General features: G+C 47.9%; 2 protein-coding genes across 4 annotated transcripts; one reads left to right on the top strand and one right to left on the bottom strand.

The window, feature by feature from the left end:
- Positions 1 to 5,936: 5,936 nt before the first annotated feature.
- Positions 5,937 to 17,846, bottom strand: Enc1 (ectodermal-neural cortex 1). Of its 2 annotated transcripts, none has more exons than XM_076927242.1 (3): positions 17,702 to 17,846; positions 12,365 to 14,178; positions 5,937 to 8,521 (listed from the first exon to the last, which is right to left on the bottom strand). In XM_076927242.1, the coding sequence occupies exon 2, from the start codon at positions 14,163 to 14,165 to the stop codon at positions 12,396 to 12,398; it is 1,770 nt and encodes a 589-aa protein (XP_076783357.1). In that variant the 5' UTR covers positions 14,166 to 14,178; positions 17,702 to 17,846; the 3' UTR covers positions 5,937 to 8,521; positions 12,365 to 12,395. The 2 variants fall into 2 exon arrangements, with proteins under 2 accessions (XP_076783357.1, XP_076783358.1); XM_076927243.1 differs by lacking the exon at positions 17,702 to 17,846 and adding an exon at positions 16,933 to 17,068.
- On the top strand, positions 17,336 to 22,582 carry LOC143440429 (uncharacterized). Of its 2 annotated transcripts, XR_013108116.1 has the most exons (3): positions 17,336 to 18,137; positions 20,059 to 20,630; positions 20,727 to 22,582. XR_013108116.1 is itself a non-coding variant. In XM_076927244.1 (2 exons), the coding sequence occupies exons 1-2, from the start codon at positions 17,351 to 17,353 to the stop codon at positions 20,250 to 20,252; spliced, it is 981 nt and encodes a 326-aa protein (XP_076783359.1). In that variant the 5' UTR covers positions 17,336 to 17,350; the 3' UTR covers positions 20,253 to 22,580. The 2 variants fall into 2 exon arrangements, 1 of the variants encoding a protein (XP_076783359.1); XM_076927244.1 differs by having other exon boundaries at positions 20,059 to 22,580.
- Positions 22,583 to 23,155: the final 573 nt, after the last annotated feature.

The raw sequence follows: 23,155 nt of genomic DNA, 5'->3' as shown, positions 1-23,155 counted from the left end.
CCAAAGTGTATTGTAATAACTAAATGGTGGACGTTAGATATGGTGAGAGGAGGGCAACGCTGGCGTGCTCGCACACAGGCGATGTCACCGCCGCTAACCTAAGTTGTGAGTGGGTTCTGACTCTGAGCTGTGGTGTGCTCTGTGATGTTCTGACTGATGATGGCTGGACTCCTCCTTAGCCATCCGCACAATGATGCAGCCAGAGGGGGTGCCTTAGCGCGCTCATGCTGAGGCATCCCTGGCTCTAGGTACCAGCTATACAACGGGTCTAGTATAAAATGAAGTTTATTTTGGGGCATGAGAAGCAGGGTAAGACGGGAGTGTGGGGAAAAAAGGAGACAGAGAAGGACAGAGAGAGGAAGAGAGAGAGAGAGAGAGAGAGAGAGAGAGAGAGAGAGAGAGAGAGGAAGAGACCAGCTGAGAATGAGGAGGGGGAGGAAGAGAGAGAGGCCAAAGAAAGGGAAAGAGAGGCCAAAAAAGCCTTTTATAGCAAGCCAGGCTCCTACCTGGCTGTTGCTAGGTAACTGATGGGTGGAGCCTAGAGGAAATACTAACAGTGCACACAAGGTTATAGACACATCATGCTTTAGTGGATTAAATGATTTAAACCAAATCGCTACAAGACTCCTTTTACTTCCATATTTTCATAATATTTCGGCTTGAGCCATTTATCTGTCTGTCTGTCTATCTATCTATCTATCTATCTATCTATCTATCTATGATGCTTAACAGATTTCTCTTCAGAATAGTTACATTTGCGGCAACCTGAAGTAAAAGTAAAGAGTTGCTAACAGACAATTTCCACCTTGCTTCCCTCTCTATGGGCATCTGGTCCCACGGTGGTACATTTGTTACAGTTTACATTTGTAACAACCTAGGCATAACGTCACCCACCGTTCTCCCTCCCTCCTACATACCAAGTCTAGCTCTTGGTGTTCTGTGTTCTTCAGTTTGGACCATGTATCCATCCGCCAGTGTGTATCATTCAGAATAGCTCCACTTCCCCAGCGACCCTATCCTCCTTCTCCTAGCCAGGACATACCAAATACAGCTTGGTCTTTCTCGCATTCATAGACATAGATTTCTGCGAACCTTTTATTGAGATATCATAATGAGAAAATATTGTCCATAGATTGGCTAGTAGATCTCATCCACATCATAGCTAATTTCCATTTTGAATAAGGGTGCTGGTTGACTTCTCTTCTGTCTCTTGATTAGATGGACTCTCAGGAAACACCAGTAAAGTCTCTCAAGAGGACTGCCACCCACAGACACCCCCCCCCCCAAGCTTTCTTCTGCTCTTTCTCTTTCTACCCTTCAAATATATCAAGTATTTAAAAATTCCTAGGTTCTCTCAAAATGGTTCCTTTCGCTAGAGTGTGAGTGGCTAATGGACAGGGTATTTAAAGCTTGCCTTGCATTTGGGCCATCTCAGAAGGAGCAGATACTGGTTTTGGCACTTTCTTGGCCATGTGTATTAAAGGCCTGGGCTCACCTTTGCAGGTCTCACTATTAGCCTGGCTCCTGGGTGGAGGAGGGTCAGGTCTCAGCTACCCAGTCCACCTCCCAACTCTCCCTCACAAGCAGTTGTAAAATAACTTAGGGATAAAACAAGTGATCCGATAACACAGCAAAGAATCGGTAAAAGACTTGCTGAAATTCCAACTGCTTCTCCCGAACCACAGCCACCCATCTTTGCCCAGATAAAGGTTATGGTTGCCAAGGAAACCGGACTAAAGAGCTAGACAGAAACTTCGTCTCCTTTGGTTTCTCAAGACTCACAAAGCAAGCCGGTTGCAAGTGGAGCTGGGCATGGCTATGGTAGATTTATGGTAGATTTATCATTTACTCAGCAAAACTGCTTTTGATTCAGTCACGCCGCAGTGTGCAATCCTCCCCTCCTCTAAAAGTTAGGTCCTGAACCTAGAGTTTTCCAACGTCTGGCAAATGGCAAGAGCTTTGAAATTCATTGTCTCTGATTAAATTCAAGTGTGGGACAGATGGCTAAGTCTGAGTGCGTGTCAGACAGGCAACGCACTTAAGATTTGCAACAGGCAAGACCAGGAATTAGCTGTTAAGTTTCTGCATTTATTCATACGTTCATGTGCACCATGAATGTGGCTGTAAAACTTATTCGTGTTTGCACTTTATTCAAAAACACTCGCAAACAAAGCAACTGCTCTCCCTGTGCCAGGCCATATTCCCCCCCCCCCAAGTCCCTTAACTCAAAATCCATTTTCCTCATGTGGTAGGAATTGTGTGCACTTTATATATTCAGACATTCAGGACAACAACAGCAACCGCCTGCACTCCTTAGCTTGTCCAGAATCCACAATTTGATCCTCACTTCTTTTCTGGGAACCCGGCTATTGAGATATTTGCTTATTTTAATGAACAAACATTTGTCTATAGAAAAAAGGAAGGGAGGGGGAAGCAGCCTCAAGCAACTCCGGCTCATTCAGAGCTGTCACACACAGCGAGGGAAAAGGCCTCGGCCACTGGCTGAAACTCAAAGGAAACCAAGTGGGAAGGCTTTATTGTAGGGGAGGAGGGGGAAGGCTGGGGTTGAATGGAGCCAGTCAGCTTTGGGAGACAGCAGGTGGGCCCACTAGATGCCAGCCAGCATCCTGTGGTGGTGATTGGTTGGAACATACATTTGTTTTTTTTTTGTTTTGTTTTTGTTTGTTTGTTTGTTTGTTTGTTTTTGAGGGATGAAAACTTTGGAACCTGTCAGTTATTAATCAAGAACTGGTCATCTGAGGTGCTCTCGTGTGTGTGTGTGTGTGTGTGTGTGTGTGTGTGTGTGTGTGTGTGTATTCACCAGAGAATAACCATGCATGTAATTCCTCATGAGCACTCATCCTTGCTTTTTAAGATACATCTCTGACTAGCCTGGTGCTTGCCAGATCTGCTAGGCTGATGACCAGCAAGCCCCAGGGATCCTCCTGCCTCCAGCTCCCCATACTCCTCTTCTTGGGTCCCCAGATTTGCACAGTCAACACTTTACTAAGCTATCTCTCCAGCACGGTTTTAAGCTACTTTTTATGGTGTTATTTGGCTTTCTGGATCAGTTGCTAGACATCGTGGTTAGACTTCTTCCAAGACTACTTGGAAATAGACTAGCTTTCTGGTTGGTAACTCAGATTGAGTCTTATCAACCTCCGAGGGTCTCTCTCTCTCTCTCTCTCTCTCTCTCTCTCTCTCTCTCTCTCTCCCCAACTCCCCACAACCTTTGTGCATCCATTGTTAGGAGTCTTTGGAGACATGGCAAAGACACTTTGCATGTGCTTCTTCATCCTCCCGTCAGGCAGGCCCTTGAGCTGCTAGCCTCTTCAATCATCTCCCCAAGCCCAGGCTTCTGGACATGAACAGGTCAAGCCAGCCTTGAGCTCCCACTATTAATCTCAGCCCCTTAGTCATCTCCCTCCATATTCCTGGGCCTATGGGACAGTCCAGGGAGCTTGCCTGGAAATCCAGTGTCCCTAGTCCTTAGGACAAGTTATATAATATCTTTAAACACACCCTGTTCTACAGGTTGGGGGCAACCACAGGCTGCTCTGAAGGGGAGCCCTGAGAATGAATCAGGGCAGTGGGAATACAGAGCTTCACACCCACCAGCCAGGCCAAACACTCATGTATTTCTCCCACTTGTGTTATACAGCGACACCTGAACATTACCGAGAACTTACTGTGTGCCAGGCATGAGCTTGGCGCTTTCTTTAAAGTCATTACATTGTTCATTTCAGCCTTGCTGTTTGCACCTGTTGGCGGTGCCTGTGTTAGGATGGAGCCAAGGCTGAGGGATGCTGGGGTTTCTGTGCGAGCGTACATCAGTGACTGTCGAGCTCATCACTAACGGTATCCCCAGTTCACCGTGGCACCCACACGTCAACAGAACTGCGGTTTACAGTGGTTCTGCTTATTCACTGTGAGAACCAACTCCACCCACCCCCACCCACCCCCACCCACCCCCACCCACTGTAGTGGATAACCTGGGCTCATCAGATGTCAGTTCTCTTTTTCCCCTTACTGGTGAAGTCAGTGCAAGTGGCTCATGGGGAAGGGTTTCTCTCCCTAGCCAGTCATCATCTCGATAAGTTCACTTGAGCTCGTTCTTACCAAGAGATTAAAAGTACGTGTTCCATGTGAGCCTATTAGGTGAACTGTTAGTATCCTAAGAAAAAAGGCCACTTCCTCAGGCATACACCCTTTCACCTTCAATCCCACTCTGACTCCCCAGAAAGCAGATAGGGTTCTGTGAGGTGCAGCTGCTATCCTGTGACCATGAGAACTAAGGTCCAAGCCCAGGACAACAAAGTCTAGAGAATCTCGTCAGACTCCTGACAGCATACCCTGGTGATGTGCCAGGCACCACTGGTTTTACTATTGTAGGCAGATTGCTGCTATGTAGACAGAAGTCATTGAAACTTTTTGTGTTTGACCTGATTCTAGTGTCTCAAGGTGAGAGATTAATAAGATTAAACACCTTCATATGTCCATGTGTCCCAGCTGAGGTACACACACACACACACCTGTCCAGGGCTGGGGATATCATGGCTCTGCTGGTAAGGTGTTAGTCACACAAGCCTAGGAGCCTGAGTTCCAGCCCCAGAATCCACTTTGAAGGCCAGGTACAGTAAACACATGGTTGTAATCCCAAAACTGGGGAGGCAGCAACAGGCAATCCCTGGAGCTCACTGCACAGCCAGCATAGCCTCCTGAGCCAGTCCCAGGCCAGAGACCATCTAAAAAGCAAGGTGGGTACCACCTGTGGATAAACACCACCGAGGTTGTCCTCTGGCTTCCCAATGCATGCGTACACAGGTGCGTGTTGCAGTCTCGTGCACACAAACACATGCACACGGTTTTAGTTCTGTCCATAACAATCTCCATTACCAACCAATCTCCACTCTTCCAAGTTTCACTTATGAACTTGTGCCAACTTCTCCTCTTCCCTGTCATCTGCTGTCATACTTGTGTTAACCACTGGGTTTCCATGGGTCATACACGCCGTGCCTTCAGAATCTGAATGCTTGGACATTTATTCCCAAAAGCTTGGCTCTACCCCAGCCTCACCCAGCATGGAACCAACTGAGCCTTCTGTCATCTCGAAGCCTCTGCTGGCACCTTGGTCCAGGTCCAGCAGTTGTAACTGCACTTTGCCTGCTCACCAGCCTGATTCCTAGAGTCCCTATTAGGTAGCATTTAGTTTCTGGCCAGGGAAGGCTGTGTCTACATTGCTCTGCACTCGGGAACAATCAGGGGCCTGGCCCAAGTGATAAAGGGACATCAATGTGACATGAAGCCACTGTGAAGAGAGAGCAGGAGGCTTCATCCGGCTCCACACACTGCCAGCTGTCAACACGGAAGCAGCCAAGTGTGCCTGCAGATCACCGTGTATTCTGTCCCCTTACAGAAAATGACTGGCACGCTTCAAACTCCTGCCTCATTGGATGGAGAGGACGAGGCTCCACCTCTTCCTCTGATAGCTCTCCAGCAAAGTACAACCCACCAAGAGGCAAAGTCTAGATTCTAATTAATGTAAGTAATACACAGCGCACTTCAGGTTACAAGTGACACAGAAATGACACACGCTGCTTTGCTTAAAGAGATTTTAGAACTCGGGGGCAGAGTCAGGAGGAACAGAGTTCAAGGTCAGCCTTGACTACATTTGAGCTTATAAAGGCAGCTAGGGCTAGAGAGTGAGAGGAGGGAGGGGAGAGGAAAGGGGTGGGGGAAAGGAAGGGAGAGAGGAGAAAGACAGCCAAGTTAAAGCTTTTATGTGCAAAACTCCTTTCATAAAATAGGTGCTAAATGGTTAAATGAAACATTCAGAAAAAAAAAAACTTGAAAAAAACTTCACGTTGATGAAACGAGAAAACACATTTCCACTGCTTAAAATTTCATTGCTGTCAAATAAAAACCCACACATCCAATGAAGAGAAAATCTCTAATAATTTATTGACCTTCAGTTTCACATCGTGAAAAAAAAAATAACAGTTTTACAAAACCTCAAAAAATGTAACAGAAGCAAACAAGAACATACAGACTCGACCATCTTCTAACTTCTACAGGGTTTGGTATGTGAATCACATATTCAATAGCCAAGAGAGGGATATTATGCAGCTCTAATCACTCTTATTCAGACAGGTGTCAAGCCTGAGAAAAGAGGCTCCCCCATTATACCAGAAGTGGAAGGCTGTCCTTTGTTAGCCGTTTCCAGGGCAACCGGCTCACAAAATAAGAAGAACCTCCCCTGTCTTATGCCAGGGTTTTTGTGTGTACTGTGCTGTGAATTGTATCTGCTTCAAAGTGTGGGACATTTCACAGGGGCGAGAATGGTCAAGTAGCAAGCCCAAAAACCTAGATCAATTGAACCGAGCGGCAGTCTAGAAAGTTCCCCTGCCAGCTGAGGGCCCACCCTTGCGGTGTAGCTCCCTCTGGCTCGCACAGTAATTAATAGAGGATTCAAGGCCAGGCCACAACTTTGAAACAGCTGCAGAGAATTCTCCCTGCTCTCAGCGGCAGTGACGGGAATATCTTGAGACAGATTTGCATTGTAAACTATGGAGCAGGGACAGCTACAAGACAATTGATCATGCCACCAGGGTACAATCAGACACTTACACTGCTTAGGATACATCTAAGGACCCGAAAGTGACTGCCCAAATGGTCCCAACGGCTCATTGTTTTTCTTTTGGTCCGACTACAGTCCACTTACTCATGACACAGACAGATGTGTATAATTAGCCTAAAGTACTAAGGTGGAGAGAAATGTTGAGGAATATTATCTGTCACTAGACCAGGCAAACACACTCACAATGTAAAGGTGATTATCTGTCTTAAATTCTATTTTTTTTTTTTTTTAATACAGCACTGTGAGAAATATAGATCAAAGCAGGCACAGTTGCAAGCTCTGGTCTTCCCCAGATCCCTGGGGAAGTGCCTACTGTGGTCTAGCACTAATACCTACCACTGCACATGTTTAGTAAACGAGCACTTTGTGGAGCAAAGAATGTATTCACAAATGACCCCAATAGGACCGGAAGACCTCCACAGGACACCTCTCAACCTTGGCATGGTGTGACCAGAGATGTCGCTTCCGTGTACCAAAGAGCTCTTTCAACAGGTATCTAAAGGTGAACACTAACATTTACACTGTATCAAAATGGATGTTCTCCTTCGAGAATTTCGAGCCTTTCTAAATCAAGGGCCTAGAGCCACATGCAGGCCAAGCAATGCGGTCAGTGAGTTTACACTCGAACCATTTTAAACCCCCCCCCCCAACTGGTGTGGTTACTCCCCCAGGGTAAATAAATAGATAAATAAATAAGCTTTGGACAATGTCTTCGACCTGTGCCCTATATACAGAACTATTCTGGAACCTCTCCCAGGTTTCAGGATATTACACAAATTGGGGAAATACTATAAAGTAATTTGGTCCTTTCTAAGTGTCAGCAGCCGAGACCAAAGTTCGGTAAATGAGACAGACAGGAGAAAGAAGGGCAGACCAATACCCTGCTCGTTATGTCCTGCCATCAGCGTGACCATGGAACCTCAGTAAAGGGTGGTCTAGGAACGGTGACTTCATGGTTTTCTCTGCCTCTGGGATGTAATTTAAGTTTCCGTCTTGGAATCGGTCTCTGTCCTGACACTTCAAAAATGCACCCCTCCCCCCACCCACTCTCTACTTAGCCTCCAAAATTATAGCCCCAAAGTCTTTTTTTTTTTTTTTTTTTTTTTGAGTGTGTGGCAAAGCACATCAACAGCTACAAAATGTGCAAACCATACGACCATCCACACAGGCCCGTCCACGTGGAGACAACGTAAGCATGGCTTCAGCATGCAGGCCGCAAACAATAAATAGCTAAATCTAGAACACATTTTTCTTAACAGCCAAGAAGAGAAGGTTTAAAGTCACTTATAAATAGCAAAGAGCATCTACCGGACAGCTACCAACAATGTCCCCATTGTTTCAAGACGTTGCTGGGGGACCACAACCCTTCGAGATGAGCGGAGAGTCCTGGGGTTTCCATTCTTCAGTCAGCCAGGCCAGCTTCCCTCCTGACCCTTGCTTGGCTTTGTATCTCCAAGAGCAGCTGGCACGGAGGCGTCGAGCTCAGTCTTCAGAAGAAGCTGACAACCATTTCTAATCTTGCACATAAACGGTGGGGCCATGGAAATCAAAAGCTGAATGAGGTACAGCAAGGGAAAAAGCCCAGCTTTTCTCTCCCTTTGAGGGGCTGATTAACGCTGACATTAATCCACAATTACCAGACAAGGACTAGATCACAAGTTCAGTCATTCATATTTAAACCATGTGCTACTTATATTGGGGAAAAAAAAAAAATCCCGCCCCCCTCCCCCACCCCTTCCTTCATGTCCACTTAAGAGTGTTCGCAAGGTGCAGCCGATGGCATTTGAGGAGTCTTGTAGCAACTGCTTCTGTTGTTTTCTCTTCATTAAACTTGCCTTCTCCAGAGCAGAAACGTTATCTCATCTCACCATGCGTCAGAGTGAGCTAAAACAGGAGAAAAAAAAAGAGAGAGAGAAAAACAAACAATCAAAAAGGTATGAGGAATTTGTGATACATCGTGGTTTAAGACGTTTGCTAATAAGCACGCAATTTAGAAAAATTTAGACTCAGGGCAATACCACTCCTGAAGGACTGAATTCAGTAGAATTGTGTTCAGTCCGAGTTCAATCCCAAATGTGCACACACAGCGGGTTGACACCATGGTGATGGTCAGCCCATGAAACAATGGTGTCCAAAGCCCGCCCTTTCTTATACGGGAGTATGTTCAAATTCAGGCCTATACATGTTGATGCTATTACAAGCTGTCATCTTCTATTTCCAATGTTTAGAAAGAGAGCTACTGTGACATAATCACTGGGGTAGGGGACCAAGAAAAGGAGACACCCTTTAAGCCCACTGATCATAAACAATCCAACTGAGGCTTTTCAGAGATAGAAGGCGGCCGTAGTTTAAAATGCATCCCCACTCACTGCTGTGATATCTCCAAGCAGGGACAAAGGGAGTTTTTGCAGGACCACTCACTAATTGCATCAAATTCTTCTCTTTGGCTTGTGTGGGTTCAGAAGTGTGAGTCAATTCCTAGTTGTTTCTCTTGGCTGTTGTCTAACAGTGATTCAAGCCTGCAAGACATTCCTTAGCCTTTGGTGTCATCCCTTAGCCCCACCTCCCTGTAACCTGTATATCCACATTAGGCCAAAAGAATGTGTCTTGTAATACATAACATCTCAAGACGTGGCCTACTCAGAAAGAAAGAGGGGGGGAAATTTCTAAAGACACAAAGCAAATAGAAGTCCACATCCTGTCAGGTGGAGGCCATAAAACACCACAAAATTACTAGAAAAGAGTAATTCCCTTCCATCATCCGATGCCCTGATGGAGCAGCAGGGAGTCCGTTCAGATCACCCTGATGGGTGAGGTTTCAGACCTGGGAAGGTGTCTGCTAACCCTGGATGCATTCAGCCAGTGCCAGCATTTGGAAATCAGAAGGCTCAGGCTAGAGGGCAAGGCTGACACCCAAGGGGCATGTCTGAATGCTATTCCACCCAGCTCTAAGAGGTTTTTAACAGCATCCTGCATATAGTAAACTTTGGAAATTTAAACCGTTGTTCTACCCGTCGGAAACTGAAAAACTGGCTTTGATCAGGGGCTCATGTCACCCTTTTAAAGGCAGCAAGCTGGCCCTATCAAGATCAGTTTTTATGTGCTTGACTCTTCTGTCGGGAATACCAAGGGTGAAGAATGCTGTTTTACATGTAACACAGCATTGTTTGCTCTGTTTCCCAGGGACCGGAAGCAAGTGATTAGGTTCAAATACTAAGGTAACACGTTCACTCTGGGCTGGAAAAGGGAACCAAAACTGAAGAATGGAAATGACAAACAGGTGATAATCAAAGGAATGGAATGTCCCCAGGACACACAGAGTGAACTCCAGCCAGATCAGACCAAGGTCTCACTGAAGGAAAAGCCTGTATGTAATAAATTTACAGCTGGCTCTGGGCTGGATGGGGCTAGGTGTTCTCACCACCCACCCGTATGAATTGAAACAGTTTTCTGGACATTGTGGTTGAAATCACTCAATAAAAGAGCCGTCTTAAGTCCAGAAAGATCTGAAATGAGGACCGGAGAACACTCACAAGCTCTCTGCTTGCCTCGACTTCGTCCTTGTTTCACACTCTCCCGGTAGCCATTTCTGACCTACTGCTACCAACTGTCCCTGGCAAGATTTCCAGCTCCACTGCACACGGTCGGTTCGGGACTAGCTCTTAATTTCAAGTCTGTTAATTAGTGCTTTTCACCTAAGGTGTTCTTTAGACCTGCTTGAGAGTTGAGTCATGCACCCGTATCTCAAATGAAATAGCCACTTGCGGAACGTTTGTTTATTCTGGATTACTGAGATGCCAGCAAGGCTGCACAAACCAGTTTGGTGTGGGCTGCTGTCAGTAGATTGCTCCTCAGAGGTTTCTGACTGTTGCTGCTCCTCTGGGGGGGAAATCTCATGCCCAGGGAACATGGCCCTGCTGGCTGGGACAGGCTGGGGGAAGACAGCCACAGGGTTGAAAACAGTCATGACACAATAGGAAAGGGAAACCAATCTTGGTGCTTGTAAGCAAACTACTGAATTTGGGAAAAGAAAGGTTAAAAAAAAAAAAAAGATGAAACCCCCGTGGTTAGCCTATGACCACTCTGGGGTACCCCCATTTTTCCTTTCAATGGCCCCTTTAAAGGTGTGCCACCCTAAGGAGAGCAGAGCCAAAGTTCTCTCTGGTTCCTCCACAGTGACACTATTTTCTTCTCTTACAGTCAGCAGTGAGTCAGCTATCAGCGAGTCCCTCAGCCCTCTGTTAAGTCAGTACGGGTTTGGTTTTGTTACTGTTTTGTCAACTTGACAAAGGCTAGAGTCATTCGAGCAGAGGGGACCTCAGTCAATTTCGCCTGTATACATGCCTTTGGACAGCCTCTCGATTAATGATCAATGTGGGAGAGCCCAGGCCACTATAGGTGGTGCTACCTCTGGGCAGGTGGTATAAGACGGCAGTCTAAGCAGCTAAGGGAACAAGCCAAGAGTGAGTAGTCTTCTGACCTTCTTCATCTCACTGGTTTCTGTTAAAGAGGGGTTACAGGGTGTGATCTGTTAACAGGTCAGAAGAAGTGAGCCTGTCCCTCCCCCATACTGCTTTTGGTCATGGTGTTTACCACAGCAACAGGAACCTAACAGACACACATGCTGGGGCAATTCCCGGGCCAGTCCTGAGGATGTTTCACAGGAGCCAAGCAGCCGTATGTGACCATGTGACACCTAACTGTGCACGCTGGTGATTAATTATTGGATCCAAGAGAATAATATATTCTTATGTACACGAGACAACCATTATGTACTCAAGATACATGACACAGTATACAATTTGTGTTGGTCCCAACAATAGGGTCACAGGTTGAGTGATTAATTCTTAAAAGGATGAAGTTAGGGCTGAATATGTCTACCCAAGATGTCACCTCTCATGAGAATAACCTAGATTAACCTCCAAAATTAACACATGCTCTGAAGGGATGGGTGTATTTTGAGGGGAGACATTTTAAATAAGTGAATATACAGCTTTGGAGTCAGTAAACTAGGAAGCGTGAGCAGTGTTTTTGTAACTCTGAAGAAGTGAAATCTGGATAGCAACCCAGTACCCCTGGGATGATACCAAGATAAGTTCAAGTTTATCAGGTTGCAGCTCGATTGCATACTCAATCTGGGGAGTCAGGCTCCCCAGGTGGATTCCTTACACACTTGACCCCTTGTTGAGGTCTATGACTTTGGGCAATATAGGAGTCAGGCTCTTTAGGTACCATCTCCATAGGGAGATGAGTAACAACATCCCAGGGGTTGTGCTGTGCATCGAAAGGATGCTTGAGTAAAGCATGTGGTCCTGTTCTAGGAACGCAGCGAGCATTTTACAACCACTGGCTGGAATCACACATGGAAGTCTGGGGTTCCCAACCTGGCTGGGTACTTGTATCACCAGAAAACTTTCTTTAAAGTATGGATAGCGTAGGTTCCGCCCCAAACCCAATAAAATGGGCAACTCTAGAATGGGCAGTTTCTGAAAAATCTCTTAGGGATATTCTGAGGTTTAGTGATAGCTGAGAACCACTGGCTTCTGTTAAAGAGGGGTTATAGTGATGGCCAAGCCAAGCAGTTACGCTGTAGGAATGCAAGGCCTTTCTTTTCTACAAGTGCGACTTCAGATAGATAATAAGCAGTATATCTCAGTCCACATTCTCTGAACTCAAGCTACCAGGCTGAAATTTCCTGCTGCGTCTCCTCCAGCTACGGTTTCTTACCTCATGTGTGCTTTCTTTAGGATGCTCTGAATTAGGAAGGCAGGTGTTTCCAGGTGCTGACAAACGCAGTGGGGATCAGAGAGTAGGGGACTGTGGTTATGCTGTTCCACACGTCTAAAGTTGGATCGTAACAGTCCAACGTCTTGCAGCGCTGGATGCCGAAGTATCCTCCGACCACGTAAAGCTTGTTCCCGGAGGCCACGGCATGGCAGCTCATGCGCTTGGCCGTCACATCTCCTACCTTGGTCCACTGGTAAGTTTCACTATTGAATTTGTAAGCCGAGCAGGCAGAGAACTCTGTATCTCCACCCATAATAAAAATCTGGTTCCCCAGCACAGCTGCTGCCGTGTAACGCCAGGGCTGGGGACAGGTGGCCGGCACTGACCATCTGTTCTCGCATTGATCGTAACACTGAACCTTGGGAAGCTTGTCGTGGCTTACACTGGTACCTCCAAAAGCAAATAGCTTGAGTTTGGCACTCACTACGGCAGCATTGCTGACGCCTTCTCGGAGTGGGGCTACCATGGTCCATTTGTTAGTTGAGGGGTCATACTGTTCTACTTGCTTTAGAGAGACTGAGGGGGAGGCTGGGAGGCAGCCAGTTGCAGCTGTGTGCCCACCGACCACATACAGGCAATGCTTCAGTTCAGCTGATCCGTGGCCAAACCTGGCCACCAGCATGGGGGCAGCCTTGGACCATTCCTCGTGCAGGGTATCATAAACCCAGACATCTTTTGAGACTCCGTTCTCTGATCCCCGGCCCCCAGTAATATATACTTTGCAGCCAATTGCACATGCGCTGAACTCTTTCCTCGGGCTGGGAATGTCAGCCTTGGGAATGATTTCTTTAGCCTTCTGGTCTACCAAGTACAGTTTGTCACACATGAAAGTCTGCCCTCCCAGGAGGAACAGGGCGTGGCCAGTTTTCCGAGGACGGGCACAGAGGCTGGTGACCACACCATCATTCTGCAGGATTTTTAGTTTGCACCGGATGGCCTCTTCCACGATCTCCTTACTCTTCCTCTGCTTGGTGATCAGTTCTTCCATTGCTACGTTCTCCATGAGATAGATGGCAGGAAGGAGGGCCAGCCTCACTGTCTGCAACAGTTCCGGGAGGTAACAGTAGCGCTTCTTTAGGTCATAGCTAATCCAATTCATCGCAGACTCATACACCAGCCTTTCGTCTTCCGTCTCCAGTTCTTCACTGGACAGCAGCTGCACAACCATGTCCTGGGGCAACTGGAGGAAGTCTTCGTTCTTCCGAATGGTCTGGAAGTTGCTGAGACACATTCTCCAGGAGAGTTCGTACAGCTTGGTGCACTGGTGGGCATCAGACAGCAGCAGCATACCCAGGCAGTTGGTAGGATGTAGGTTCTTCTCCAGAAATTCTGCACACGCATCTCTGATGTCCTGAAACTCCAGCATGTCACCAGCCTCTAGGAGTGACTCAGCATTTTCTTCGTTGATGATGACCCGAGAGGAGTATGCGTAGTCTAGAAGCAGCTCTAAGACTTCTGGGTGGATGGAATTGTCGAAGTTCACTTCACTATCTTGGCTCTCTTTCAGGCCACCACTGAACATGGCTTCGAAGTAGCGGCTGCACGCAGCCAGCACTGCCCGGTGGCAAGGGAAGGTCCTGTTTCCCGCATGGAGAAGGACATCTGTGAAGAGCCGCTGCTGTCGCAAAAGGTTCAAGTGAGTGAGAACACTGTCCGCATAGGAAGACTTATGAAACAGGTAGATGTTGATGGAGCCACTGCTGGCCCTGGATTTGCGGTTCTCATGCACGCTGACTGACATTTTGTTTCAACTCCTAGAAGAAAAACAAAACAAACCCATTGAAGACGATGCTCTTGGGGTTCCCAGCTGTAGCACAAAAGCAACAATCACTTAGACAAAGAAAACAGAGCCTTGTTGTTGTTAGTCCTGCTGCCTCCTGTTCCAAGGAGGAGGAAGAGGAGGGTAGGGCCACTCCAGAACAAAGTCAGAGAAAACAACCTGGAAGGACAGACCCTCCTTGTAATCCTGTTGGGCTATCTGAACCATTGATGGTTGAGGGGCTGGAGAGGAGAGAAGAGAGAGGGGGAAGGGGAGAGGGGAGAGGTGATGCTTAAAAGCAGGTTTATTTTGTAAGACCTGACTGCCAACTTTCAGGATACCAGGAAGTTCTTGAGACAGTAAGTCAGCAGAAGCTGAGAGAGGCAGGTCTCAGTCTCTCAGTTCCCAGGGCCAAGCCAGCTGATTCACTACAGGACACTTAAAATGCCAAGCTTCCCGGCTCTCATAATGCCAGGAACCATCAGGAGGCCACCGGCTTTAAAGCCCTGTGCAACATAATGCCATGTGTAAAACAAACACCTACTAATTAGAAATTCTATTAAGAATTCCTTTGGTCAGATCCAAACTCTGCATGTATATGTGTGTTCACACACACACACGCACACGCACACGCACACGCATACGCACACACACACACACACACACACACCTCCTAAAGTGGTCAAGCCCTTTTCACTCCAAGGTAAAAGAGACAGTTTCTAACTAGACAGCTGTCCCACTACAGAGCTCTGAATGCACTAGAATGTAAACATTTCTGCACATTGATCAGCAGGCTGCAGTGAAAGCGCAGGATAGATCCTGGCCACAATTACCTCCCATGTTTCTGAACCTGGACAGCTTCCAAAACGAGACTTTGGCACATAAAAGGAAGAATATTTTGAGCAGGCAGCTTCGTGCTGTTTCTGTTCTTCCTGCTCTATACCAATTCTTGGAAAACCATCACAAGAACAAAGGATGCTTCCACCCACCTCTTTGATTAAACACTCCATCACCGGGACTGTTATGTACCTGCAGATGCCGCACCTGCATATGGAGAGTTCAAACTGCAAACACTGCTTTATGTAAATTTAAAAGCACACTGGGGTGTGTGTGTGTGTGTGTGTGTGCATGTGTGTGTGATTCATGTGCCTATGTGTGTATTTTAACAGCCATTGTTCATGAAGGGCTACTGTAGAATTTACTGGCTAGCTATAGTTCTCTTTTAAGTACCAAAATTAGCACCAGTGGAATCTGATGCTATCTTTTTGGGTATCTGCTGTAAGAAAACTAGGGACCAATAATACCGACAATGTCCACTGTCCATCTTGAAAAATGGAATTAACTCCCCCTTCTGACAACACTCTTCCCGGGCTCTAAAAGGAAGATAAAGCCTTAAGAACCTGCCCTTTTCAGGATTCCAGAGGAGGTTGTTTATGCCAGGAGGATAGATAGACTCTGTAGTTAGCAACTGTATCTTTTCTGATGCAAACAGCCAGAACTTAACAGCACAGCTGAAACCCACTGTTTTTTTCTTCAGTCATTCAGATTTTTTTTAATTTATACTCCAGGAATTATTAATAAATATAAATGACTTAACAGATTCATGAGCTATAACTGCAACCCCCACCCCCACACCACCCCCAGCAGTTGTGAAAGTTGGCACAGAAAAAAGTAACAAAGGTAGGTGTCTGTCACACACCCCCGTCACGCACCCGTATCTTTGGGTGAGGTAACTTGTTTTCCTCTGGTTTTGGAATGTTACTTTTCATGATGGATAAACAAGGCCAAAGCGAACCAAGTAAGCATCAAAGTTACAAAGCTCCAGTGTTACAAAGCCTGTGCAAAGCACCCAGAAATTTCCAGTGGGTAGGAAGATGCGTCACCCCTACCTCAAGCAAAGGCTCTATCTTCTAGTCCAGCTTAACCCAATGTGGAAAGTTCTGAAGAATGACCCAATGGAGGCATCCTTTGTGAATTACACTAAGCCTTGGAAGTGTTCAGACTCCCAAGTACTGGAAACCTGATTGCTTTACCACTGTAGATGCCATTTAAATGAATGCGTGCAGTCTGAGTTATTTTGAGGAAGACTTTTAAGCCTAAACCTCTAAATGATTGTCTAGTCTGAGGAAGCTGCCTCCTCTGGGGCTACGAGCCAAGAAAGGAACACAAGCATCTAAGTGCTAGCAGACTGAGCTATAATCCTACAGGGCTGGAGTCAGGGTGGTATAAAGCCATGTTCACAACCAGGTGTATAGTTAAGAAAACAGTTTGTCTAGAAGACCTACAGGATGTGCAACACTCTGCATCCTGTGTTTATGCTGCTGTGTTTTCTAAGTCTCCCCCAGAAAACCAGATGGTAGACTCTACCCTGTCACCTTGGATCCCATCCCACTGGAAGGTGTGTGTCACGGTCACAATCTCTCATCTTGCAACCGCTGTAGGATGAAAACAAAAGGTGGCACTCGAAGACCCAAGGGAGACAGCTTGCTTTCTGGTTTAGAATCACGCAAACATCGAAATATCCACAGACGGAATTTAGACAGTTACCAAACACATCTTCAACATAAAATGAATCATTCTTTCCAACATTTTTAAAGCCCCCAGAGACATAAATCCGCATGCTAAGCAAAAGCCACCCCCCCAATTCACACATATACTTAACTAGCAACTACAAAGAAGGCGGAGGGAAAAGACTGCTATTACTGAACATCAAAAGGGCACCTAGTTCAGTTAACTTCGGTTCACTTACTGTTGCTTACACGCAGGATGTCTGCCTCCAACACTGGGAGCACCTTCATTTCTCTCCTAGTTTTAAGTCTGATCTCAATCCCATGAGAAAAGAAGCCAGGCAGATGTTCTCAAGCACTCACGTTACTGACAACAATGGGACCACACTATAAAGATGTTTACACCAAAACAGCTCTTCGCCACACAGGCCCCTCCAACCCTTGCAACGCTATTTAACACGCTGGACGGACATGCCAGTGAGGACGACACCAAATTACATGTCCAAGTTCACTGTCTCATCTCCACCCCGCCCACCAATTCGTAGCCTTTGAAATTAATAATGTCATTCTAAAAGGCAAACGCTTGCAGAAGAAACTCGTTTTTCAAGAACCAGTTTTCATTCATTTGGCTGCAGTCAAGTGCCCGCATGAGGTCTGCGCATGGCCCCCACCGACCCCTGGAGCCGGCTACGAGGCACCCTGGGGAACCGATCCCACGCGCTGGGCTGCCGAGAGGCTGCTGGGAGCCAGAACGGTATTATCCCCCAACCTGGCTCCTCGCACCCACCGAGACTTGCCCGGGCGTTACACCGCAGAGGGGAGGCAGGTCGCTCTCCCACTGCCGTACCACTCCAGCGACTGTTCTGCCTCGAGAGCACCTCCTGGGCTGAAGCCACAGACAGCCAGGGTGGCCGGCGCCGGCTCGGTGCTCCCAAGCACACCCCGCGGCAGACTCCCAGCCCTCGGAACCCGGGCGCCCGCAACAGGTTTGGGGTTGCAGGGCAAACTTACAGTAGTGGCGACTGGCCTCCGCACACAACCGGCTGGGGATCTTGCCTCGGTCACCCGCAGGGAGCCGACGAAGGACGTTCTATGTTCCAGGAAGCGGTGGCGATCGCCGGGGAGAAAAGAGCGCCGGGAAGAGAGACGATAGCGTCCCCGCTGGTGGCTCCCTGGCCGGCTCCGCAGGCAGCTGACCTCGGTCTCCGGATCTGCAGCTACGGACCTGGCGCCCCGGCCGGGCCAAGCGTCTGCCGGCGCGCGCCTAGCCAGGGGAGAGTGAGCCTGCGGCGGCCGCGCCGCGGAGGAAGGCGGGCTGCACGCAGGGGGAGGGAGCCGGGCTGCGGCGTGAGCGCTGGCGGCCGCCTGGCGTCGGCTCTGGGTCTCTGCAGCGCCTCCGTCGCGCCGCCGACTCTGAGGCTGCGGGAGCAGACTGCGCCGGGCCACGGTGCGCCGGGCTATAAGTTGCGCCCGGGAGGGGGCGCGTATGCAAAGAGACTCGCTAGGGGGAGGGAGGGAGGAAGCGCGTCCTCGATGCGGGCAGGAGCGGGAGGAGCGGGGGTGGGTGGGTGGGTGGGGGCTGTCGGGGGACGTTAGCGGGAGAGGAACCAGGGGAGTGGGGCGGGGAGCGAGCGGAGACAAAGCGGACGCCCTCGCTCAACTACGGGCAGCTGCAGCCCCCGGGGACCGCGAAGAAAATAAGTTTAAGGGACTCCGAGGGTCTTCACCTCTCCGGGTCAAGCCCATTCAAGGCTAGGGTCGGGGGGCTGGGGCGCCCACCGCAGGGGAAAGCAGCCCTGGGCGCTCTCCTGCGCTCAAGGGTGCCGGGATCCTGAGAATGCTCAGTGGAGTAGGCGAGGCCAAGCCGGGGATCCACCGCACCGGCATGCACAGCCACTGGGTTAGACACCCCAGCGGCAGGCAGAGCCTAGTTCCCACTGGAGCAAAGGGAAGAAGCCCAGGTTTGGACCTTGGGGACACTGCAGGTTGTGCAAGTGGACATGGCTGGCAAGGGGCCAGACTCCTGCTCCCGGCTCTTGCCGGGTGTCTTCCTTCTCCACCCCAAGGCGATGAGGAACCCGGAGCAGGACTCTGCCTCTCTCGGAGCTGGAGCCGCAGCAGCCACGGCTCGGTCCTGCGGGCCCACGTGTTTCGCAACCAATAGCCAGGGCCGCTAGATTCAAAGCAAACTCCTCCAAGGAGCAGCCACGCTGCCTCCTCCTGGTAGGGAAGATGTCTCCGTCACCTTCGTGTCTTGGCCTTTCCTGGGTTTTGTTGGTTGGTGGAGTTTGGAGTTCAGTCGAGAAATAGCCCCCCTTGCTACCCCCCCCCCCCATACACACACCTAAAGCCTCGAGAGCCTAGCAAAAGAAGGAACTCTATCCGAAAAAGAAATAAATTCAGGTGGCCACAATTGTTTATGACTCTCATTTTTTACTCCTTGTGCCAGGGTTTTTGGCTGGGAGCTAAAACGCCACTTGGCTCTTATTCCGAATTTGAGATATGTAGGGACGAATTATATAGATTATTAGCCCAAACCCTTATTGTACACTTGAGGAAAGAGAGGTCTTTCGGTAACGTGAATTGCCTCAATAGTGGCCGTGGAGATCGACTTTACCCTGTTCTGTCCGTTTCCCCAACGCTTCGCCCCAGTCTTCCGTTTCTTAAAACACCAGGCGTAACAATGGTTTAAACCGGCTCAGGAGGCTCCACATGGCGCTTCCTGAGACCACAGGCTGCTGAAACCAGTACGGTCGGTTCTTTATCCCCGCTCCCCTCCTGGCTTCCTCTGCTATTATTCAGGCTGATAAATTTTGCTCATCGCAAAGAAAGACAGTGCCCTCTTAAGTCCTTTCTTAGCATTAACTCGTCAGCCTCACTACAGCCTTTTCAAGTCTGTTTCCGATTTCAGTTTTTGAAAGCGTCTTGGCTTCATTTTGCTTTACAAAGCCAGAAAAGCTCGAGGGATTCAAGGTAAGAACCAGGTGCGGAGGGCCCAGGGGGCAGCAAGGAGCCAGGCCGGCAGAATTTAGTTCCCAAGGAGAGAAAGATACAACCAATAAAAAGCAAATGGATGGAAACGGAGTTCGCACCAGAGATAGGGGCTGAAAAGAGGAAAATGGGAATGCATCTCTGCTGCATGTCTTTTAAAAACACATTTCTGTGTCCTGTGGCCAGCTATGAGAAGCACCAGAGCCGACTACTGTGCACTTTCTGGCCCTTTTCTGTTTTCATCTGTCTGGGTTTGGGTCGAACACAAATACATTGGTTTTTCGGGCACTAACAGTTAATGTGTTCCAGTGCGGCAGCTTTCCATTAAGTTCACACATCTTCTCTTTTGACAAAATATGTCTTTCTTTCTCCCAAAGCCACCTTGAACTGCTGCCGCTGCCTAGAAGCAGTATGTGTACAGACGTCAGCTGGTTGGCTGGGGATTTTGCCAGAAGACACCACCTGGCAAAGGACAGATAATCGTTTCTATTGCATCTACCACCTGGAAGTTGCAGCGTCCACAATGAAGCAAACAGTGAAGCTTGCTTCTCTTTGTAGAGAGCTTGGCTAAGCATGCAGGGCTAAAAGAATGCTAAGTCCAGCTGTTACCCGCTGCTGTATCCTTTCTACCTAATGCTACCACTTCCTGTGCTTCAAGTCAAGAAAACAAAATTGCAGCCTGGAAACTCCTGAAATGGATTCAGTGACCTTGTGCATCCCTTCATCTGCTACTGGGAGATAAGCAAACTCAGGGTGATGGAATTTGTTTACGTAGGTTATACAAACCAGAAAATGCTGAAAGACACAGGAACTGAACTTACATCATAGAAAAGTGTGTGTTTCCGATGACCCTCAGACTACAATGCTTGGCTTGAGCCAGAGTATGAAAATTCTTTTAGACTGTTGGGCAGTTTCTAATGCCTTTCTCAAGGCTGAGAGTGATTTGCAAGTTAGTGGATTTATGATCATAGAAACTCAAACTATGTCATTTTTATGGCATCTCCCGGCCAATGGTAAGAGTCATTCTTTATCACCTTGTTCACAGGAAGAACGGTGAGTCGTGTGCATGTACAGGAAGAAAACTCTCCACAGATTGTGATTGCCCCGGACTACGACAGACAGGGCCGGATATGGAGATGTAAGATGTCGGGAGAGGCCACTCCTTTGATTTGTACAACAGCCTGAGCTTGATTCAGGAGGTTAGTTAGGCTGGTCCTGCAGGCCGCTGGGAAACTGTCTTTGCCTGGCCTTGGGACACTAAACCAAGGTTGTTTTGAATGCAGTTAAGAAGCCGTGCCCAAGGCTTTGGCCTTGTTATCATGCTTAACAATATTATTTTGCTAGGCTGCAAAATCAGCAGCGTGGGGTTAAATGTATTAGCTGCCTTCAAACCTAATCTATCTTCATTCATTCCTAATTATTCTCGGGCTGAATTAATGAGAGTGATTTAATTAACACCATACAATCGCAGTACCAGGGACTGGACAGCTCAGGGGGATTAGACCAAACTGGGCCAGGCAGCTGCCACCCTGCCACTTGCAGGTTCCCAAAGCCTTACCCAAATTCAGACATGTCCCCTGCTGGGATTCCAGCAGGGCCTCCTTTGTTCTTTGAGTCACTTCCTCAGTCTGTGTGAGGAAGATGTCGCAGCCCTCCAACCTGGACTTTGAGAACCAGGCCCAGTAGAGTCAACATGGCAGAGGGCCAAATGCCCACCCAAAGTGCGATGACTAATCTTTATTGTCAACCCCACTGAATTTAGAATCACCTAAGAGAGACATACCTCAAGGCATGTGTCAGAGAGGGCATTTTCAGAGAGTTTCCATTGAGGAAGAAGACCCCAACCCTGCATGGAGACAGTGCCATCCTATGGGGTTGTGGTTTCAGGCTGAATACATTTGCAGGGAGTGGAAAATGAGCTGACCACAGGCATTCATCTCTCTATGCTCACTGAAGATGCAGCGTGATGATCTCACACTCCTATATTCCTAACACCCCTCCCCGCAGTGGACTATATTTCTTTAAATTATGAGCCCAAATAAATCTTTTTTTCTCCTAATGTTGCTTCTTTTCCAATACTTGATAACACCACCAACGAAAGAAACACACAGAATCTCTGCCTTTCTTTTCATCAGCTTGAACTCGTGCTAGGAAGTGGACATCCAGCCGGGGATGCTGTCTCCTGGGCACACAAATGTGGAAGGAAAAGGAAAAAAAGGGATTTGCAATAGTCCAACCTCAGGGGCTGGAGACGATGACCTCACCCTCATTGAGCATCCCTCCGCGTATGTGCGTGCGGGTGCGCGGGTGCGCATGCGCATGCTCGTGTTCCGTTAGAAGACTAAGCTTATGACGTGTACTTCAGTCCCATATTAAAGGTAGTCAGCCTAGAAAAAGGGCTATGGCTCTTGCAAAGCGACAGTTTCTTACCAGAAGCTCTGAAAGAGGACCAGAGCCCCCAGCAAATGTAGTGATCATTCGTTTCCAAAGGAGAACCTGAAGGGCCCAGCACAGTCCCCTTCAACACCGCACCTACAGATAGACAACCTAGGAAGAGAGCCCCTAGAACCTGTCAGCAGTCCTCTTAGTTCAAGACGAGAACAAGGGGCTAATGGGGCTATTTATTAACAGGAAAGAAAGAGTCGTCAACACTGAGTAGGTCTCAGAACACAGTAGTGATCACAAAGCTAGCCCAGAAGAACAAGAGGTCTCAGTTGGCAGTCTTGTCTTAGTTATTATTTTTGTGTTTTCATCTGAACTTACACTCTTTTAAAAAAAAATTATTTGTGTTAAGGACTTGTGCTAAAAATCTAGGCTGTATTGGGACTGTTGACATTGGTTTGATCATATTTTAGCACTTCACTTCTTAAGGTGCATTGTGCATACTAATTTGATATCTTGTGAATTAAATTGGTCACGGTGTTTTGTTTTTGTTTTGTTTTTTTATTTCAAATGGTTTTCAGTGGAGCACTTCATGAGGAAATTTGCTTTTGTTCATCCTGACCTCTTCTATTGGGGTCATTATTGATGGGAAGAACATTCTCCCTTTCAGGCTGCCTCACCTTACCCAGCCTCCCGTGACATTTCACAAAGACTCAGGACAACTCGTGAGTCCTATTTTCTTAATAGAATTCTGATCTAGTCCAGTTATGTTATTCCTGCCCCGGGGGCCCTTCAAGACAATGGTCTGCACAATGCATGATTAAAGTGGGGAATATGCAGAGAGGAAAAGAAAACTGTCCACCAGTCGGAGATAAGGACACTCTGAATTTCCATTCTACTGCTTCATTGTTGGGAGGTTAAGGGCAGATGCTGAGAACAGAGCTCCAGTTCTGTGCTCACATGCACGAGTGGAGCGCGGCGGGGATGGATACTGTAAACTCACAGTGGTTCTGTTTCCTCTGCTATAACACAAGTTGATGAGAGGACCTGGCCGAAAGATTGCCTTACAGATTAAACAATCTGGTATGTGTA

The sequence above is a fragment of the Arvicanthis niloticus genome, chromosome 29 (assembly GCF_011762505.2).
Source record: "Arvicanthis niloticus isolate mArvNil1 chromosome 29, mArvNil1.pat.X, whole genome shotgun sequence".
In the NCBI taxonomy this organism is placed as follows: Eukaryota; Metazoa; Chordata; class Mammalia; order Rodentia; family Muridae; genus Arvicanthis; species Arvicanthis niloticus.
The sequence above is the reverse complement of the archived record's forward strand: the minus strand, read 5'-3'. Positions and strand labels throughout refer to the sequence as shown.